Source organism: Talaromyces stipitatus, genomic scaffold (genome assembly GCF_000003125.1).
Source record: "Talaromyces stipitatus ATCC 10500 scf_1105507295549 genomic scaffold, whole genome shotgun sequence".
In the NCBI taxonomy this organism is placed as follows: Eukaryota; Fungi; Ascomycota; class Eurotiomycetes; order Eurotiales; family Trichocomaceae; genus Talaromyces; species Talaromyces stipitatus.
In genome coordinates this window covers 2,082,384-2,103,028 of record NW_002990117.1, presented here as the reverse complement: position 1 = coordinate 2,103,028, position 20,645 = coordinate 2,082,384, and the positions used below count along the sequence as shown (strand labels likewise).

General features: G+C 47.8%; 8 protein-coding genes across 8 annotated transcripts, besides 2 other annotated features; 3 read left to right on the top strand and 5 right to left on the bottom strand.

Moving 5' to 3' along the window:
* Positions 1-387: 387 nt before the first annotated feature.
* Positions 388-412: a microsatellite.
* A 482-nt stretch (positions 413-894) lies between these two features.
* On the top strand, positions 895-4,366 carry TSTA_016310 (polarized growth protein (Boi2), putative; the record flags this gene model as incomplete). The annotated part of the gene is made up of 3 exons (XM_002483741.1): positions 895-952; positions 1,022-1,165; positions 1,221-4,366. The coding sequence occupies 3 exons, from the start codon at positions 895-897 to the stop codon at positions 3,992-3,994; spliced, it is 2,976 nt and encodes a 991-aa protein (XP_002483786.1). The 3' UTR covers positions 3,995-4,366.
* Positions 4,367-4,714: 348 nt separating this feature from the next.
* On the top strand, positions 4,715-6,508 carry TSTA_016300 (uncharacterized protein; the record flags this gene model as incomplete). The annotated part of the gene is made up of 2 exons (XM_002483740.1): positions 4,715-4,912; positions 4,934-6,508. 2 exons carry the CDS (start codon positions 4,715-4,717, stop codon positions 6,506-6,508), a joined length of 1,773 nt encoding a protein of 590 aa, XP_002483785.1.
* A 491-nt stretch (positions 6,509-6,999) lies between these two features.
* TSTA_016290 (uncharacterized protein) lies at positions 7,000-11,957 on the bottom strand (the record flags this gene model as incomplete). The annotated part of the gene is made up of 2 exons (XM_002483739.1): positions 10,213-11,957; positions 7,000-9,542 (listed from the first exon to the last, which is right to left on the bottom strand). Exons 1-2 carry the CDS (start codon positions 11,885-11,887, stop codon positions 7,000-7,002), a joined length of 4,218 nt encoding a protein of 1,405 aa, XP_002483784.1. The 5' UTR covers positions 11,888-11,957.
* Positions 11,958-12,038: 81 nt separating this feature from the next.
* TSTA_016280 (maleylacetate reductase, putative) lies at positions 12,039-13,231 on the bottom strand (the record flags this gene model as incomplete). Its single annotated transcript, XM_002483738.1, has 2 exons — positions 12,039-12,653; positions 12,706-13,231. 2 exons carry the CDS (start codon positions 13,229-13,231, stop codon positions 12,106-12,108), a joined length of 1,074 nt encoding a protein of 357 aa, XP_002483783.1. The 3' UTR covers positions 12,039-12,105.
* A 1,742-nt stretch (positions 13,232-14,973) lies between these two features.
* TSTA_016270 (uncharacterized protein) lies at positions 14,974-15,221 on the top strand (the record flags this gene model as incomplete). Its single annotated transcript, XM_002483737.1, has 2 exons — positions 14,974-15,060; positions 15,093-15,221. 2 exons carry the CDS (start codon positions 14,974-14,976, stop codon positions 15,219-15,221), a joined length of 216 nt encoding a protein of 71 aa, XP_002483782.1.
* Positions 15,222-15,405: 184 nt separating this feature from the next.
* TSTA_016260 (uncharacterized protein) lies at positions 15,406-15,652 on the bottom strand (the record flags this gene model as incomplete). The annotated part of the gene is made up of 2 exons (XM_002483736.1): positions 15,406-15,531; positions 15,554-15,652. The coding sequence occupies 2 exons, from the start codon at positions 15,650-15,652 to the stop codon at positions 15,406-15,408; spliced, it is 225 nt and encodes a 74-aa protein (XP_002483781.1).
* A 39-nt stretch (positions 15,653-15,691) lies between these two features.
* On the bottom strand, positions 15,692-16,036 carry TSTA_016250 (uncharacterized protein; the record flags this gene model as incomplete). Its single annotated transcript, XM_002483735.1, has 2 exons — positions 15,692-15,790; positions 15,878-16,036. 2 exons carry the CDS (start codon positions 16,034-16,036, stop codon positions 15,692-15,694), a joined length of 258 nt encoding a protein of 85 aa, XP_002483780.1.
* Positions 15,940-16,025: a microsatellite.
* A 1,877-nt stretch (positions 16,037-17,913) lies between the features above and the next one.
* Positions 17,914-19,405, bottom strand: TSTA_016240 (nucleolar protein Jip5, putative). Its single transcript, XM_002483734.1, has 2 exons — positions 18,940-19,405; positions 17,914-18,891 (listed from the first exon to the last, which is right to left on the bottom strand). Exons 1-2 carry the CDS (start codon positions 19,347-19,349, stop codon positions 17,994-17,996), a joined length of 1,308 nt encoding a protein of 435 aa, XP_002483779.1. The 5' UTR covers positions 19,350-19,405; the 3' UTR covers positions 17,914-17,993.
* Between the last annotated feature and the right edge of the window lie 1,240 nt (positions 19,406-20,645).

Sequence of the window (20,645 nt, the reverse complement as noted above, 5' to 3'; positions counted from 1 at the left end):
TGAACAAACACATCACAGCCGTGTTGGCAGCTCCTCACAGGTTGAGACTGATACTTGACTAACTCTCGGCCTAACACCCGAAAACTGTTTTCTTCCCCTGTGTGGCATCACGGAGGAATAATAATATATCCAGCTTGTATAGACAGAGACAAGGTTAAAAATCAATAGTCTGCACGTGGATCCGCCATGTTTCCCAAAAGGATCAGAATTCATGCAAGTATATCCTGCTCTACAGAGGAGTAGTATGACTTGCGCATCAGTAGATGTAGACAGGAGACAAGAGGCCGAGCATAACACTGTTTGTACAAGTGTAGTAACAGGCTTGACAGTCAATATATAAGCAATATAATGGAGAATGAGGAATGGAACAATAGTACTCCGTACATAGATAGTGATGATGATGATGATGATGCTAAGTGTTTTAGTGCCGGAAGGAAAGCCTGACGGCCACTAGTCCAGGCTCCCAGGCACCAAATCATCGTTTTCTCTTTCCCGCTGCCCGAATCCACGCTCGTCCATTTAATCCTGTCGGACTCTCGCTCCTGTCAGATTTTAGCATCGTCTCTGCTCTCTGTCGTTCTTCCTCCTTCGTCAACGTTGCTTGCATCACTGCAGTTCGACTGCTGGGTGCGTTCAGCTGCCCCGCGTTCAGAGTGTGCTGCTTCTGGCCAGACTCAGCGCCACCGCCTTCGGAACCGTCCAAAGTGTCCCAGTCCAAACACCACAAATCAATCATCATCCCATCTTCACCTTTTCTGTCCGAACCCGGCTGTGTCTTCCCTACCTGTGCTCCATGTCGCTCCCCGGTCATTCCACTAGAATTGTGGCCGCTGTGCGACTCACCAAGCATTGATCAGATAGCACCTCACCTTCAGCTGGGAGAAGCCTTCCGTCATGGCACAGACACCTCTATCTCGCCAGGCTCAGCCCGGCGATTTTCTACTTGTGATTCGTACGTCCCTCGCGCTGGAACTATTCAATACCGGAACGACTAACTAAACGTAATTACTAATGTCTACAGATAATTTTGATGCTCGTGGACCAGACGAGCTCACTTTGCGACGTGGCGAGAAGGTGGAATTGGTCGAACTGGACGAGGGTTTCAACGACGGATGGTATTTGGGAAAGCACGCAGCGACGGGCAAGACGGGCCTATTTCCAGGAGGTACTTACAAATGTTTCTCATAACACGCGACACTTGCAGCTGACTTGTTGTCCAGTTTACACCACCCTTCCTCCCAGATTGAACGTGCGACGACCTGCGACCGCCTCATCCACTGCTTCCGAAACTCCCAGTGCTAGTGATAGCGCAGGAGCCGTTAGTGCGGAAGGAGTGACTGCCTCACCAATCGATATGGAAGGAAAAGGTGAAACAACCCCGCAAGCTTCACGACGTGCTAGCGTGGCCGAGTCGCCTGATGCTCCTTTGAACAGCATGGAGGAAGTCACGTCCCCAGTCCTCAAACAACCACCCCAACGCTCAACTTCAAGTCCGCTACCATCGTCACCTTCGCTTGCAACCACCATTCAGCGCACAATCAGCCAAACTTTCGGTAATCACCTGAAAGGCGGCGATTCCCCGGTGATGAACGAAACACTGAGTGTTATTGACGAACACATCACCGACCTTAACACTCCTCGTCACAGTGTAACACAGGAATCCAAAACTGTCACCGATTCAGGAAGCGAATACAGCAGCCATGTTGGCCACCGTCTCTCGTACATTAATGGCCATGAAACCGACGAGGAAGAGGGAGGACACCTTACAGAAGAGGAGGTCCGCAGATGGGATCATATTGAGACGGCCCGCTACTTACGGAGCTTAGGTGTTGACGCACGGCACTGTGATATATTCCAAGAACAAGAGATCACCGGCGATGTGATACTGGAAATGGGCCAGGAGTTTTTGTTAATGAAAGAATTCGATTTCGGCGTCATGGGACGGAGATTGAAAACTTGGCACAAAATCAAAGCTCTGCAAGAACAAGTTAAAGGCATTCAACCACAGCAGTCAGGCTCGATATCCAGCTATTTTCCTCCCGACGAACAGGAGCGAGCTGCCAGTCGTGCGGGACAAAACTCGACTTTCCTCCCTCGGATTCCCAGTTTTTCTGGCGACAAGCGGCCGACCACCTCCATGGCACCACCTCGACGCATGTCATCAATCCTTCAAGGTAGTCCAGGCTCGCCTTCAGCTAATAGCATACTTGGTCGAGAAGTGTCAGGTCGTCCCTCAGCAGCTTCTATTCGTGAATTCAATCATACTCGTCGTCACTCATCGATGGACTCATCCCCCAATCTCAGCCAAGGTGGCATCGGCCATGCCAAGAAAGGTTCGTTTGATCGATCATGGACTATGACAGGCGGACATCCACCCTATGCAAACCGGCCCGAGACCGCTGCAGAGACAACCGACGAGGATATTATGCTACAACAAAGCTTCCTGGACAAGGCCAACACGTCGTTGGAGAACCCTCCCCGTATCGCAATGCCGTTTGAGACTCTTGACCGCGGGTATTTCTCCGGCGGAGAAGTAGAAACACGGCGAACTCGCAAGTTGTTACGAAAACGCGATTCGGCCGGAGGAAGCATAAGCCATTCAAGACAATCTAGCTACGTGGATGAACAGTCTGTTCATCGCCGACATTCTCGATTTGGAAGTAGTGAGTCTATTCAAAAATCAATGTCGCGGGTATCCGTAGCGTCTAAAGCCTATCACGGAAGTCGGGTTCGAAGCACTGGAAGTCAGGTAATAGATCCTACTGCGACAACGCTGGATGGAAAAGTCGGCAGCACCCCTCCGTCGTTTTCACCATTTGCGGGGAGGAATGACATGGAGACAACTGGCCGTTCCTCGCCAATGCCGTTCTCTCATATCCGCAACGTCGCTCCTAAATTCCGCCGTGCTGTTGGGCTTCGCACCACATCTGATAGTACCAACGGTGTGACCACCCAAGAGCCAACGCCACCGATATCGCCCATCAAAGATTTCACTCCTTTCGGCATTGGCAGGACTGGTTCTACAACACCCTCGGCTACCTCCAAGAGCTCCGAGCGCCATAGCACAGACGGCTCCGGCAAGACTGTCGACGGCACCATGCCCTTTTCCGTACCGCGAGTGCCGTCCAAGACCGGCAGCAAGACCAAGAAGCACACTAGCGCTTATATGCGTGGCCTGGAGAAGAAGAGCCCGCAGGAACAAATGGTGGGCTGTGAGTTTAGTGGTTGGATGAAGAAGCGTTCGGCAAACCTGATGACGACATGGAAGCCGCGTTTATTCGTGCTGCGTGGCCGTCGCTTGTCTTACTACTATTCAGAAAATGATACGGAAGAACGTGGACTCATCGACATAACTGCGCATCGTGTCTTGCGTGCTGATAATGATCCGTTGACTGCCCTTCATGCGACCATCACAGGCGCTAAGGCTTCGCCTACTTCGCCAGAAGGCTCAATCATGTCCCCAGTAGATAAAGCATCCAATCGTCCTGACACTGCGAAATCCTCAGACGGTCCTTTTATTTTCAAGCTAGTGCCCCCAAAGAGCGGAACGTCTCGAACAGTACAGTTTACACGGCCCACAATTCATTATTTCCAAGTGGACAGCGTTCAAGAAGGACGTCTCTGGATGGCGGCATTGATGAAAGCCACCATTGAACGGGATGTAAGCCGACCTGTGGAGACGACCAACAAGCAGAAGACAATCAGTCTGAAACAGGCACGGATGATGAATCAGCGACCTCCCGCGTTGATGGAACCGGAACTGCCTAAGATTCCGCAGAACAAAGAAGTGGAACCCGACGAAGGAGATGTTGATGGTGGATTGAAGATTCAAGGACTCAGCTTAGACAAGAATGGCGTTGGACCTTTCCATGATGACGATGCCCTTGCTAAGGAAGTTGGCAATGAGGTAGACCCAGAAAAGGATATCTTGGCTGTTCCTACAGATGATCTATTATCACGGCCTACAGATGACATTTCTAGCACGACCTCCTAAATCAGGGTTTCTCATGAGCAGAACTACTCGGATGTTAAAACTTTCTTTCTCATACGATTTTTCCTCTGTCTCCGGCCATTTCGACTTTCCGACTACCGCGCCTCATCATACCTTTACATACGATAGGAGAAATACATGAGGCGTGGTAATTTCATTCTTTCAATTTCCTTTCTTCGGTGTTTCATTTTACTCTTCACTTTCCTGGACCTTTTACATCTTTACATATACCCCCCTTTCGCTCGAAATATCATCTTTTTGTTATAGCACATTTATTGTTTAATTACTATGCACGAACATATGATGGAATATGAGGAATTCATGTTGAGATTTTTTCATGTGAGATTAAGATACTGATAATGGAAATGTTGTCTGAATTGTATACTGTATACAAATTTATCCCCCCCCTCCCTAAAATTTTAGGACCATCGTATAGTCTTATGCCTGTACAAGTCATAGTATGTAACGCATGTTGCTGTCAAACCCCTGACGCGGAGGATCTTTGCGGAAATTCATACGGAGCATCTGCAGATCTCGGAACTTGCATCTTCAAAATTCATAAAATTGAACGAGAGCGCAACAATGCATGCATCTTGTTTCAAATCGGCAATATCTTATTCATTCAGCTGAAACATTTCTTTATATATATATCCCTCAGTATAAAATAACGAATCAATTCATGACGGTCCCGAAACAATCTCCGCAATCCGCAACCTCGACTCAATGTCCACCCTCCGCACTGTCCTCCAGAAAGTCCTCGTCACCGTCTTGATACCTCTATCTATCTCCTCGGCGCTTTGTCTCTACTTGTACCCGGTCTTACAAGGATGCGCATTCCCTCTTCCGAGATCGAGCATACCCATTGACGGCACCACGCGCGAAGAATCGTCTCGGTTGTCGCGGTCATGGACGGGAAACAGCGTGATAAATACTTTATACCAGCATGGGGCTGATTGGAACTTGACGACCTTGAATGTTGGAAGGGAAGATATACCGGAATCTGCTATATTTCGTCTGCTTGTTCTTGCCGATCCGCAGATTGAAGGGGATAGTTCCCTTCCTTCGCCGGAGGATAAATTCGTCCCGCGGTTACGTCGGCATTGGATGAATGTCCAATCTACTTTGTTGTCCGAAACGTCGATTTCTTTACAAGATGCTGCTGCAATTATCGGAGATACGGCACGAATGATTTTCGTGGAGGATATACCATCTGCTTTTCGTGCTGCGCGCAAACGTCTTGATCTACTCGGAAATGATTATTACCTAGCGCATATCTACAGGACATTGTCGTGGTGGAGTCGACCGACGCACGTCACTGTGCTAGGGGACTTGATAGGGAGTCAATGGGTGACAGATGAAGAGTTTGAGAATCGTGGATGGCGGTTTTGGCAGCGCGTGTTTCGGGGGGGGCAAAGAGTCGACGATGATACAACTATTACTGGAGAAACGGCCAGAAAAGAACTGGGTAGTGAGGAATTGGAGACGTTGCAGAGGTACAATTCTCCATGGGCTAATAAGATTATCAACGTTGCTGGAAACCATGATATCGGATACGCAGGCGACGTGTCAAGAGCACGACTGAAGCGCTTTGAGCGAGTCTTTGGACGAGCGAATTGGGATGTCAGATTTGCCCATCCTTTGGAAGATCTTCAGAATTCTACTGCGCGACCTACTCTACACATCATCAACTTGAATGACTTGACTCTTGACGGTCCTGCAATGGACCCATCTATTCAATCAGACAGTTACACATATATCAACGACATTCTCGCTCATCGCTCCTACCCCGTCGAGGATCAGACCTCCTTCACTCTGTTACTGACACATGTCCCTCTCTATAAGCGTGATGGTATCTGCATCGACGGTCCATATTTCACTTTCTTCGACGAAGAGGATACCCCTGATAACGATTCCGGAGAGGGCGAATTCATCCCTCGATGGCGTAAAGATGCACTCCGTGAACAGAACCATTTGAGTGAACACGTCAGCACAAATGGAATTCTCGAGGGACTATTTGGTATGAGTGGGGATTCCTCTGCGCCGATTGGAGGGATGGGAAGACGTGGATTGATTTTGACGGGACACGATCATGAAGGGTGCGATGTTGTGCATTTCGTTAATCGAGATCAAAAACACGACACACACGCAGAGTCAGAAGAAGGAGCGAAATCGTGGCATTGGGATGCAATGTGTTACTCGCCATCTTCGACAACCTCTACAAACGGATATCCATCAATCCGTGAAGTAACCCTACGATCAATGATGGGCGAATACGGCGGTAACGCAGCCCTATTATCGCTGTGGTTCGATGCAGATCCCGAAGTGAATCAGTGGCGGTACGAGATACAGATGTGTCCTGCTGGAGTGCAGCATATCTGGTGGGCTGTTCATGGATTGGCTGTGGCGTGTGTGATTGGGTTGGGCGTTGTGGTTGGTTTGAGGGTTTTGGAGGGACTTGGAATATTAACCCAGCCTGTGCGGAAAAGTCATTCGAAGGGGAAGTCAAATAAACACTGATCCAGTTGGACTGGATGCTGCGTGTATATTATCATACTATGGATGTACATTATGAACATACGAACATATTATACTGCGAGAACCGTGGAAGACTGGGATATCATGGATTAAAGCACTAACATAAAAGAGTCCTCGAATAGAATACTGGTATCAATGAGGAAAATTCACCTTCAACAATGGAAAATGCAAATACTGTGAGAAACAATGAGTGGCTTTCAAACCACCTAACTGAACGCCTTTTCCTGCATGTATATTCATGATGATCCCCTCAATCAATGGAATAAAAGTAAAGTCTCAGAAAAAGGACTGTTGTAGAATGCGACTTGCATAAAACGACATTTTGAATGCGAGAGAAAACTGGGATGCAACTTGCAGTGTCAGCTTAAACCTTGCCCTGCCTTTCAATGCCCTAACAATTTGCGCCTGAATGCAGTGAATGAAAGATTGCGAATACTATGATATTTCGACTCGATCCTTCAGAGCGAGATGAATCAGTCTGCGATCGGGGTGATGAGTTCATCATTGATCATATCCTCGTCTGAATTGTTATGATCAAATGTGAATTGACCATGCTCAATATCACCTTCATCATGCGTCTGAAGCAAGCCTGCTTGTGGTAGTTGCTGTTGAAGCTGCGAAAGAGGATGATGTGCGGGATCACTAGCCATATTACCTTGGGCCAGCGCAGACATCTGCTCTAATGAACGGTGGAAATCACTCAGCAGATTTGTACGCATGCCATCAGAGATAAGATCCAGAAATTCACCAGCAAACTCGGCAACTTCGTTGGCAATCTTTCGTTCAAGTATGTCCTCCAGCATTTCCATATCTCGCTTCCATTTTTCTTCCTTTCTAGCTTTTTCCTCCTCAACGCGTCGGCACGTACCATCTTCTTCTCTGATTTTCAGACAGTTTGGGCACAAGTAGTTGACCTCGCAATAAGAGCAGGAACAAGGTGGGTTGTTGTTGACACAGTCTTGACACACGTTGATCGAGCAATTTGTGCATTCCCTCAAGACACTAGGGCATCGTTGACGTTGGTCTCCCAAAGGCCTGTATTGAGGACAAAAGTATGACCGGCACCCTTGCCATTTGGTGATCTCAGCGGCAGCATCGTAGTATACGGAAGAACGTGAAGATGACCGAGACAGGCTTGAATAGGTTGGCGATCGGCTGCGTCCAGCGCGCCGTCCTGTTGCCATACCTTCTTCTGCATGTCCCCGCGCTCGAATGAAATCTTGTAGGGCTGCCGGATGCATCTCACCTACCCCTTGTCCAACGTGGTCTCCTGCGACACTGCTTGAAGCAGAAGGTGAATCGCGGTCCATGTTGGGTGTCGGGCCTTGCGATTGTAATTGTGACATGAAAGCAGCGGCCGTGTTGATACGAGGTCTGAAGAATGACGGCCCAGCTTGAGTTGATGGATTGGAACTGTTCGTTCTTGAAGGTCCAGGGAGTGGTATGGATTGTAAAGCAGCTTTCTCAACAGCAAGCTCTTTATATCCGCAGATGCGTAAGCGTAATCCGCGAAGGTCGTGTTCTTTGCAAAGCGGTTTCGAACAGCTCTTGCACTGTACCTTCCACTGAGGAGAATTATAGCAGTCACCGCACAGATTGCGAGGGCATGACGATACCTGGCGGTCTTGTGGCCCAATCAGTTGGTGTAAACCCTCGGAAGTGCTGGTTTCTGATGAGTTCTCTGTGTTATGACTGTGGGATGCACAACCCGGAAATTCTGGGTCTTCCCACCCACGAGCCTTCGGTAGAGGCGCCGCTCGAATCACATCAACATCACGTGTCGTCGTCCCAACGCTGATACCTCCACCACCTGAGAAAATGGGTTCTGTGCAGCACCAATGGAAGGTCAGATTTGGGTATTGAATTGAAGCAGCAGGATTCGGAATATTATCAACATTTGAGTCTGGTGGTGGATCATGCATGTTGCAAGGAGAAACTGTGGCATTTGGTGCCCACCACAAGGGGTTAGTCATTGGTGTTAATGCTGATTGTGACCATGTAACCTGGCTTTGGATGTAGGGATAGCTATATGCACAGCTCGCACACAGTGTTTTCCGACACCCGACACAATGCATGATGACGCTGCATTGCTCGCATCGCTCGCCTATCGGCTCTGAGCAATTATCGCACTTGATGCTCTCAACGAAGAATCTGTGACTATACCGTAAATGAGCGGGGACGAATTTTCCATCACCAACGCCATACCAATCTCCCGTGCCTAAGGCTTCGCCGTGGTATCCCGTTTCTTCTTGCTCCCACAGTCTCCCATCCCGTTTACTATCCTGTGGATTTCGCAAATTCATCGGCCCAAGCCAGTTCTTCGACCTCCATAGACGATCGAATACAACCCAGACTTCAGGGGCGCCATGTGGGACCCTCATAGACACATATCCACGCCGTCGAAGACATCGGCCTGCGGGAGTAGTACACCAGGCGGTATCGGTCCATATTCCCAGTTTGTGACAGAGGTTGACAAGTTCATGTGTAGGCTCTGCGTCTGAGTCACGACGTGCCAAGGAAGTCCCAAGATACGGACGACGTCGATGGTGCCGGCAACGATAAGTATAGAGGCTCTTCAAAGCCAGTTTCTGCTTGGCCACAGAACCAGAATTTCCCATATCAACATCGTATTGCAAACCATACATCGTGAGATACGGAATGATGTGGTATTTGAGAGACACATTTTTGCAACCCCGCACAGATAGATGTTCTAATGTCTCTCGTCGGGAGTGAAGGACGGTGGATATAAGGATCTGCCCAGACACGGCGGTGTTGTCAAGCTCCAGGCTTTTCAAACAAGGGCTGATAGGGATGACGACCAGCATCAACAACTGATCCAAAGCGTAGGGTCGCGACTGACGCGAGCTAGCAGGATCGGGACTGCCCATCAACAATGGTCGATTTTGTGAGCCTGATGGGAAGAGTAAACGAAAGGATAAGAATTTCCATGCTGTCGGGTACGACTGTAGAAAGTTTCGAAGGTAGGAGGAGGTGTGGTATAGTTGGAAAATAGTTTCTGTAGGAATCTGTAGCAAAAGCGACTCGAAGATGGGAGTATGTGTCGATAGTACTCTTTCAAATGTCGATAGCCGCGTCTCAGATGCGGCTGAGATGGAACTATGATCATCGTCTAGATCTAGATGTGAATCCATTGAAAGATATTTCTCCATCAACGCGCTCTCAAAGCGTGTATGCTTGATATCGTTGCTCTCAACTTCAAAACTCAGGCTACTGAGCAAACGGAGGTAATTGATGCTCGGAGAATGAGATGGGTGCGTCGGCAAGCATTATCGGGGGAAATAGACGAGGTTTAGAACGGACTTTTGACGGAGAGCAGCGAAACAAAGACAGACATCTGGCAAGGAGGAATCGTGTCGGAATGACAGAGGGGCGTAGTATTCAAGGAGGAGTAGCAGTGGTCACAAACTGTCCACGATCAGATAGTCTCAATGACTTTGGACGGATTAGTCTGGGTGGAGCCTTCCTTTCCTGGATCCTGATTTAGTATGGAGTCATGTGACATCTTTTCTTTTTTTTGTCGTACAGCTCAACTACCATCTGATGCTTCTACCCTTGATGTTACTCTGTTACTACACGGTAATGTGGCGATCATTTTGCATTGTACTACAATACACTTTCCACGCGTTTACTTAACATCATGTGTTTGGTAGACATCTATCAGTGACGATCGGAGGAATCGCCGACCGCATAACCCCTTGCGATGCCCCTACGCCCTTCTACAACAGCCGAACCACTCACCTCGTCATCTTCCTCATACTTGATCTCAAAGTCGCTTCCGAGCCCTTTCCATGTCCTTTGCGACCGCAAGAATTCCGCCCCTGGAGATATCGTGTTACCGATCATAGCGAGGTCGCCTTTTGCCCGTTTCGCCAAAGTCGTACTATTCCCCCCTGCACGTCTATGGCTGCCACTGCTCGTGTACTGCATTGGGCGGGAGGTAGTGACGAATTGACCAGTTCTGAAGTCGAATTCGGGAGGCGCAGATTCGGATTCAGAGCCGTCGTTGTCGTCGACTTCATCTAGCTCGGCGGTCGCATTCGGTGCAGGTGTGGAAGAGGCATCAAGGACGGCCTGGTAGTCGCTTCTCCATGCGCCCGACCATATCCGAGTATCATCACTCTGTAGGGCGAGCTCTAACTCGTAGGGTGTGATCACTGGTTTCCAAAAGTCCTTACTGTCCACTAGAGAACTCTCCCAGCATCCAATCACGACCCACCCTTCTATCTCGCTGAAGTTGGCGACTTTTGCAGCGTTGAGTTTGCCAACAACAAACATATAACTCTTTTTCCCGGCAGCGGCAATTTGCTTCCTGACATGATCTACGATATGAAGGTAGTTTTTGACGCTTAATGTATTGACAAGAATACCGAATATAGGCGCCGTGCTCAATGAAACCAAGACGCCGTATCGACGACGTAACGCTGCTGTGGTAGACGCTTGAAGTGGTGTTATGTCTTGTTCAGAATCGACATTTTCCGTTGGATATATATGTATGGCCGCGACTTTCGACGAGAGAGTGAGTAGGAGAGCGGTAGGCGGATCCGAGATATGAAATAATTCCCATTCACTTAACGAATCAGCACTCTCTTCGACGGATGCCGGAACCGTGCGATTTGGAATGGCAGATGCAGGATTATGTACTACATGGGCCGCGAAAAGATTGGTATATCCTTCCTGCACAAGTCGATCATGCACGTCTTGGACATGATCCGTGTATGTCACATCGGCAGCTATAATTATCTTCGCGGTAAGGTCGGTATATGTACTTTTGAACGCTTTGACGAGCGGCTCAATAGGAAGAGGTCTGTGTGTGAAAACGTAGATCACAGGTAGTCGTGACGTCGGGGATAGACAGGCTCGTCCGTAGTGTACAACAGCGTCGGCATCGACATGTTCCGCGGCAACCTCATCAACACAGCAAGTGCCGTAAGAAGTGTCAGCCAAGATATAGAATCTCCGTGGCAGGTTGTCGAGGGGTTGGTCCTCTTCTAACCCTAGCTGAGATGTCTTTTCGGCCAGTGTAGTTTCCGAATCTGCGTCCGTAATTTGCGCGACTTTTGGGTCGGTATCACCACTCGACTTCACATTCTTCTTCTGCAACCCCCGAGTCAAGAGTTGAAAGATTCGTGGAGCATCCGGGAGCATTTCATCAGGAAACTGAAGGGCGATACGTTTCCACCGAGTTTGGCGTATTTCAGCCAGTGTTCGTTCAATATCATAGATAATGGAGAGTTCTTCATCGGAACGGGGAGATTGTGAATCGTTGAGTTTAGCCACAGGCTCTGTGGCTTCTAGTAGATGCGTATCTGGAGTCGAGAGAATCGGAGCTGACGCCATCATTGCATGGACAAAATAATAAACTCCCGCGACGCTTATCTGCAAAATGTATATTCGTGATGGCGGGGTACAATTCATTTGGAAATTTTTTAAGAGGAAAATATACTGCGGATCCAGCCCCACAACTGGATCATATATTTCGGTTGACACCTGAGGCCATTTCCACAACAGCTTCATTCTCGGAGGCTATCTTCCTTATGGTATATACTAGGTCAATTAATCTACAGATCAGCTCTTGCTGGTTCGCCAGCCCACACCCTACGAATCAACTCGCGGATGGGAGCCCTCTCAATCTCCCTGGGATTCCAGTAAGGGTTGCTAACAGCAATATCCGCAGCTTTATCAATATCCTCCTCCTTCATACCAAAATCTTTCAGGCCTCTCTTGACCTTGAGTTTCGATAAGAGTACATTGAGGCCATGAATAGCATCCCCATTACTTTCCGGCAGTGCGTCGGCTAGTTTCTTCATGGCTTCCGGGATGCGAGGCGCATTATATGAGATGGCATGAGGAAGCACGGCAGTATGCGTTTCCGCATGAGGGAGGTTGAAACTACCGCCTAGAGTATGACAGAGTTTGTGGTGAATAGACATCCCGACACTACCGAGACAGGTACCGCATAGCCATGCTCCGTAGAGGGCCTGGGAACGTGCTGAGGGTGAAGATGGGTTCTCCACAATCTCTGGGAGAGATGATGCCAACGCTTTGGTACCTTCTAGGGCCAGGAGGTTGATGATGGGATTTGTATTGCGTGCATAAAGTGCTTCCACTACCAATTGTTAGATCTTTTCAATACGGAGAGAATTCGTGTGTTGGCTGACCAGCATGAGCAATAGCATTGACTCCACTCGTCGCACTCATTGCCGCGGGGAGGGTCATGGTCAAATCAACATCGTAAATCACAGTCCCGGGAAGAATCTTCGGATCAGTTCTGGTCTTTTTCACCCCATCTGCCGTCTCTCCCAAAATCGGCGTCATTTCACTTCCAGCATATGTCGTAGGAATACAGATATGCGGCAATCCAGTACGAATGCTAATTGCCTTGCCCAAACCAATGGTACTTCCACCACCGATTGAGACCACTGCATCCGCTTTTATATCTTTGGCATATTGCAGTGCTTTTTCCGTTACGTCGGTGGGTGTATGCATTGTAGCTTCGGTGAATATGCCTGCAATCTTGCCATTGAGGACTTGTTTCAAGTGCTCGGCTTGGCTCACTTGTTGGGGTGTGGATAGGAGAAGAGGAGCAGAGAGATTGAGTCGTTCGACTTCCTCCGGTAGTTGTTTCAATGTCCCTGATCCGAAGACAACCCGTCCAGGGTTGGCATTGTACACAAAGGAATCCATGACGCTTGATCTGATATGAAGGTTACTGATACCTGGGAGTAGTCGATGGTATATGCCTGTACGCATATGATCAGGTATAATTAGAATTTAGAAAGAAAGAATCCAAGATATCATAGAGGCCTGGAAGTATTCGGTTTTCTCCCCACACCCGACGTCGGTCTTCCCCCGCAACCCTCGTCGGGGAGGTTTTGCAGCGGCTACGATATTCGGTATGTTTATCAGTTTTATACCTAGGTATCTCTACGTACCATATTTCCTTTGCTCTTTGGGACTTTTCTCCCTTAGCAGCGGCCGCTTTTGTGAGTGGACTCACAGTCAGGCTCACAGAGTAAATTTCAGTCCAGGACTCGGGCTTACTGAGCTGCTCAGTAAGTGTGGTATCTTACTGATTACCCGGGACATCTATGAAGCACTCAGTCTATCCAGTACATGCCAAAAAGGGAGCATGCAGCTCTGTAATGCTGTTGAGATGGTGAGTCTACTTATTTATAGCATTGATCATAGCCATTCTCTCATCTTTCAGAATTTTTACCTGCTCCAGCCCAATACTTGATTCTCTTCAACATTTCAGGTTCTCTTTATAATGGTCTTTTCATGGAGACAGGAGAATTTCCAGAGGGCATTGCGGATCGTAGTGAAAGATGGGCGTGTCAGGAGGCAGGTGAAAGAGAATCACATCCTCTACATCCGACATGACATTTCAACGTTCATACACAGGTGACATTTTCCGTACCTTGGGTTGCCTCAAATTTGATGCTTGTGTTGATGGAATTAACTAATACTTAAAAAGCAAAAGAACAAGTACTGTGACGGATGTGTAGACTTACAGCACGGAACCAGAGCCCGAGGCAGAGAGTATGGAAGTAGTTATTTTGCTTAGCTACCAGAATGAAGTCTGAATTGAGCCCTCACAAGTACGAGAAATTGCTTCAAACTTCAGAAATTTCCATCTTGCTGACATTACCTCCTCGCCCATATACCAGTGCTTTAATTAGTCCTCCAGAATCGCTGCCAATCTCTTTCTTTTGGGTTTTCCGTCCAAGCCAAACCTCTCCAACAATGAACCAACTTAGCACAGGTTGTGGTGTGCTTTCTCTGACACTATTCGATAACGTGTTCCCTATAATCAGACTGCAGTAGGTCGAGGTGTGCCAATATCAGTGAACGGCATTGAAATGGTGCCAGCCCAGTCGATTTAGATTCTGCAGAAATGATAGGGTATTAAGTTCCTCGGGGAATATAACAATGTTGATGAGCATTGAAATTGATTCAAAAAGGGCGGACTGCCTTTATCATAAATGCATACGGAGTACCTACCACTTAGACGTTAGTGCTTACTCCATGAGCTGCGGCGTCCCAGCCTTTTCCTGCTTAGTAGATATCTCGGCTAGATACAGAACCATGGGCCATATATCTAGTGTAGCACTGTAGACAACGTTGAACAGGGGTTAATGTTCTAGGTTGTAGCCAAGGTATCGAGATAAGACACCAGGAACTATGCTCGCTGTAACGTTGCCAATCTTTTGTATTCGAGTTTAGCTAATCCTGCATACAAAGGTGCCTGTTGAGTGAGAATATTGAACATGAGGAAAGAAAGAAAGGAAGAGCTCTGCTCGAGCTGCGTAGCCAGCCTTTGCGTGCGGCCTACGCGGGTCACCTTACCCTATCCATTTCCGACATCTGTGAGGGAAGTCTGTAAAGTCAGTCCGACACGGGTAAAAGGAGCCGATGGCAACCCGATCATGGAAAACGGAAGACCGAAAGTTGTCGATGTGCACGACTTTAACAAGGCTGACTGTGTTCGTATTGGCGAGGGCGCCGACCTCGACGTCTTCACCACCGAGATTGACCAGTCTGAAAGGCAATTTTGAATCACAAACTCTTCAAGGATTGGAATGAGGATAACAATTTTACAAACGTCATGACGACGGAGGCAGAAGATATTGCCGCAAAGGCTATTGCTGCGCTCAAGGCCACCGGCAGCCGATGACTGTATGAACAGGATGTTAGCTGCGCTCAAGATAGATGGCGATGCTCGGCGCTACGACCAAGCAAACAAGGTCACTGAGGAATTTACTAGAGAAATGACACTGAGGGGATTCACTAGAATAAACATTCTATTACTTTGTTCTTACCAAGTCCAAGGATCCCAAAGTCCTTGGGAAGTCGCTCCTTTATATAACACTGATTGGTACAATACCGCACCATAATCCGCGGTCGTAGCTTGGGCAGGCTCTGTCTAGCTTGCTTGACCCACGGATGATTCTCATTGGGCAAATACTCAGACATTCTGAGTGACACTTGTTCTGGCAGCCAAAGTACCCAAACGTAGCCCGGATCCATTCCAAGAATGTTGAGGTTGCGAAACCGTGCCTGCTCCCACATGTACGCGAGGATAATCCATTCAGCTTGTTTTTTCATACTTCCACGGCTGTTTTGGAATCGAGGATTTGTAGATGCTTAGAAGAGCGTCTGCAGAGCCAGTTCCTTTTCTAGTGCGTGTTCCATGAATAATGCTTGGAATTCTTTCAACGGAGCCTCGTCGCCAATATCGACCATCTGAATCCTTAGTGATATGTAGAGAAACACCTGCAATGGCTAGATCAAGCCTCATCTGACTTTCCGCGTCATACATAACCCAAATACAAGGTCCTTCACGTCCATATTTCTTTTTCCGTTGCGATAGTGAAGCCCTGGGCCGTTGGACGCATCAAAACTATTAGCACTATCAGGACTATCAGCACTATCAGCACTATCAGCATCATCAGCATCATCAGTATCATCAGCATCATCAGCTGTTTGCATTCTTCTAATGACTGGGTCTGAATTGCCCTCAATTGTCCCTGCAAGCTTTCAATCATTTTACTCTGTTCCTTGGTCATCCCATGCTGCTCTCTGATAGTAGTCTCCTACTTGAGACGGACATCTTTCAGGGTCCTGAACTCATGGTGTGTGCTCTCCAAGAACAGGCATATCTTCTAAAGTATATCCTCTTTAGTATCCTTGCCGCATTGAGCCTCGTCAATTCGACGAACCGCTTTCTTGACTGCAGTAGTGCCATTGACCTGGGCCGAGGTTTTCTTTGATACTTTGGTTACGTTATCACTGCTCCCCATGGCTTCTTGTTCTCTTGTTGAGGATGTTATGATGCGTCCCGAGCGTGTTGTTGTCGCCAGATCTACCTCCATCGCGTCCTCCATGAGGCGCCGCGAGGTCCAGTATCCAGTAGTACACATTCTTTATTACCTTTGTTACCAAAATTACCGAAGACCCTCCTGGCGACAAGACAAGACCGAATGACTTCAGATGAAGCAGATAGAGAAAGATCCCTTTTTCAGAAGCTAGGGCATTTGTCTGAGGCCCAGCTAGCTTATCAACAACTAGACATCATCGAATAGAATGGGTATCGCCCTGTTCTACTCCCTTTCTTCCCCAAGTACCATATCTTATTGCTGATCAACGCTGGATACTTATTGCTCCAATATCTCCTCCACAAAAGTCCTTTACTTTTCAACATGGAACATGTACGTTTGCTAATCATCAATGGCTTTGCCTGGCTTTCATGCAGTCCTTTATAACGCATCAGCAGACTACTAACACGACCACCTCAGTATCAATCCCAGGGGTAATCCCGGGAGAGTTCAGTCTGAAATTTTGCGACGAGTTCAGTCCTACAGATCTGTTCCAAATTACTCGACTAGAGATCCATCCCACACCACCACTCGTGTAAGAGCTACGTCCATCCTGCACCGCCGCTTGTGCAAGGACTCCCCAAAGAGTATTTGATATGGTCTAACAATGCAACTATAGTGAAGAAGATATAGACATCTACATCTATGGTAAGTTCCAGTAGTAGAGTGATGTAAGCTAGCTACTGACTGCCCTAGGAATGTTCCTTTCGGACATCTCTGATGAACCAACATGAAATTGGTGTGACGGCTGGGCATAGCTCTGTGTTCCCGTCTCAGTTCACAAATAGGGCCCGGAGCCATATAACCCTATCCGCGCCGTATTGGGAAGTCATATCAACATTAGATGTCGGAGCTGGACAGGGAAAGGCGCCCCCGCACAGAGATTTATATGAGAAGTGAGAGCCAGAGCTTTTGCTTCATTTCTTCCTTTTTCCCCCTTATGCTCAATATTACCTGTCGACAGGCACCTCTTGTACGAGATAGCTAGCTACGATAGCGTACTCAAATCAAGCATATTGGCAATGTCACAATTGGTATGTCCATGAAACCAATTCTACCGACCCAGGGGCAAATGGCACTTTAGCATTTGTGATGCGATGGAGACAATTGAACAGCCAAATTGGAAGGGATACCCGCCTAAAAAAGGGTTTGCGATAATCAGCATCGAGGCTTTTATACCCTGGCTTGTAGGCACAGTATGTTGGAACAATCCCCCTGCCCCCAGCTATATGTAATTGAGTCCAATTACGAAGTATAGGGCAATATTACCATGAAAGTCGATGCGAAGACGAAGGAGGGAGAGAGGATATATTGCCTAGATGGAGATTTTGAACTTGATTATCCACATGACACTAAATTCTAAGGATGGGATGATGCATAAACATATCAGGGTAAGGGTCTTCATTACCTATCATTCATGGATCTCTAATGTACACCTGCACAATGACAGGGAACAGAAACCATATCACCCAGGTAGCATACAAGTATACATTGCATAATCAAAAGACTCCTATGAACACCATGCCATGCTGTGTAACTTGCCAAAATATCACCTTCACTTTCGAAAAAGATCAATCGAGATCTGCGAATCCCATAACTTCCTTATCACTGCTCTTTCCTTTGTCCTTCTTCCTCTTCTTGCGGATTTTCTTCTCCTTGACCAAGTCGCTCTCGTCACTACCATAGCTCTCGTCACTGTCGAGATCATAGCTCGGGCCGTCAAACTTCCTCACGCTCCCGGCAAAAGAATATCCCTCGTTATATATGCTCGGACTCCAGACCTTGACCACTTGACCACCGCCACTGACCATGCGTCCTTCAACATCAAATCCAAGAGAAGTAACACCTTCAACTTCGTCATGCCGGACTCTGTCCATGACTTTGTTCCGACCGATGGAAACCAGAGAGATCTGGCCATCGGACTGACCAACAGCAACCATCTTGCCGTACCCAGCGTCAGACGGGACAACAGCCATCGACTCCAAGGCTTCACCCTCCCCGCTTTCGCGCGCAACGTAGATTCGCTCGTCCTGGTCATCCCAGACACCCTTTTCCCATAGTGTCAAGACACCTGTGCCACTTCCAACAAGAACTTTTTCGCCGACGCTGGTGCCGGTTTTAGGTAGACCGCCGATGTAAGCGGATGAGATCAGCTCTTCCTCTTGATCTTCGCTCTTGCGGAGGATGCCCCTACGTAAGTCTGTAGCGGCCAACGTGGTACCACCAGTCGTTACCCATTGTTTGCTGTACCCAGAAGTGCTTGTGTCTGACGGTGGGAGTGCTGTGAGAGAGGAGATGTAGTCGCCGTGAGGGCGGTATGTCTGTTCAGGCCGTGCAGAGACGCGGGAGTAGGGTATACGTAAATCGTAGACATGGAGAGCGCCCGAATCGGTGGCGAGTAGCAGGTTCTGAGGAGAAATCGCGTGTATCAATGAAGGGGAGTCGATTTCGTTATCTAGTGCTTTCTTCCTGCTCGATTGTTAGACGTGTTATGCAGAGACAAACAGTTAAACTTACTTCGATTTGGCAGGCGGAATGACAATCTTATTCACGACAACGCCCGTCTCAGACTTTGCAGCCTTCACAATGCCATCCGTCCCAGCAGAATAAAGTGTCTCGCCGTCAATCCCAAACGTCAAACACCGACAGCTCCCTTTATGTCTTCGTGTCGACCAGACTGTATCTATATGACCGGTCCCACCACCATTCGCCGCTGATAAACGTGACGATCCTTCAATATCCTCGTCATCATCATTTTCATTGTTATCGTTTTCTTCACTATTGCCGGCCGACGGTAAGCGTAATGTTTCGACATGGCCAGAACTCAATCCCACGGATACAATTGGTTCCTGAGGATGAACCGCCTGAGCAAATAAATCTGCCTTGAGCGGCAGAGTACAGACGGTTTCGTAAGTGCGGAATAGCATTTTGCTCAATTCATTGCAGAACCTGCAATAATTCGTCGTTTGTTGAAGGTGAAATGTGAAGTTCATATTTTTTTTCCCCCTTAAGGTGGAGCTAAGCTTCCGTTCCGCAACCGCCAAAAAAATTTCATTCATGGGAAGAGCCGTCAACAACACCACGAGCAAAGCCCAATTAGTGTCAAATCTTTCGAGAGATTCTCTCGGAAAGAATGTCAAGTCAGCAAGCCCTCCACCTGCTTCATTTCTACACTCATTTTTTAGTCCGATTGAAAATGTCACTAGGGTTAGGGTACGGTATACTTCCTGAGTAGCCCTAAGTCGAAATAGCTGTAGTTACATGACGCTGTCAAATGTGTGCCTTGGTAGTATACACTTCAATGTTGTGAAAAAGGTATAACAACAAGAGCAATCATTGACCGATTTTTAGTATACCTCTCGGGATTTCCAGCCACCTTTTCTCCCCTTCTCCGTTTTCCTTCTTAATACCATACGGTTACCATCAGCGTTAACGAATTGCTGTTTAGTCACTGTGTGAGTAACAAAAGCCGTATTGTAACTTGTAATAGTACTGGTGACCGATTTCGTGAAAGCACCTGTACCTCTGGTCACTGTCGTCATGCCCAGCATTATTGAAATGGTATCGTAGTCCTTTTTTTCAAAATAGAACCAGACCATGCTCCTTAGTGACACTGAAATGCTTTACTTACCCTAGGAGGGGAAACTGTAGTTGTCCGGATTATTGTAATACTATTCGCAGGACCGAACCGGCCTAAACAGGAACACGCAGATGCCATACTTCCCGGGACAACATCACGCTTCATGGCGATATCAACTTCATCCCCAGGTGTATATTGGTCGTCGGCATATTTGGTATCTCCAGCAATCAGAGCTGCTGTTGACTGTGCTTCATCTTCAGAGACCACAGATATCCAAGGAGAGGTTGTTATCTTAGAAGATGGAATAGCGGTTCTGGAAGATGCCGGCGCATAAGAAGGGAGACTTCGTCTCGTACTGAAAGATCTACCAGAGCCTATTTTGATATATAGATTAGCTGATGTAGCTCAAAGATCATATGGCTAAGGGCTCGCATGTATACTAGAACTCGGGGCAATTGTAGCACTAGTATAAGGATGGATTCTTCTTCGCCGACAAGCTTATGATCTTGACGTGTCTACATCCAGTTTGGTGGAGCACCTGCAAGATAAACCGTATAAGTAACAATAACCGTGGATGCTGGATATACGGGTACAGTGGTAAAAGCTGCTTGCGTCGTAGTCCCGATTGTGGTCGTTGGTATTA

Bases quoted from the DNA above. Each gene is read 5' to 3' on its own strand.
- TSTA_016240 (XM_002483734.1), bottom strand. From the start codon at position 19,349: ATGCTATTCCGCACTTACGAAACCGTCTGTACTCTGCCGCTCAAGGCA. The intron at 18,892-18,939 runs GTAAGTTTAACT...ACAATCGAGCAG, and splicing joins ATTCCGCCTGCCAAATCGAA to GAAGAAAGCACTAGATAACG.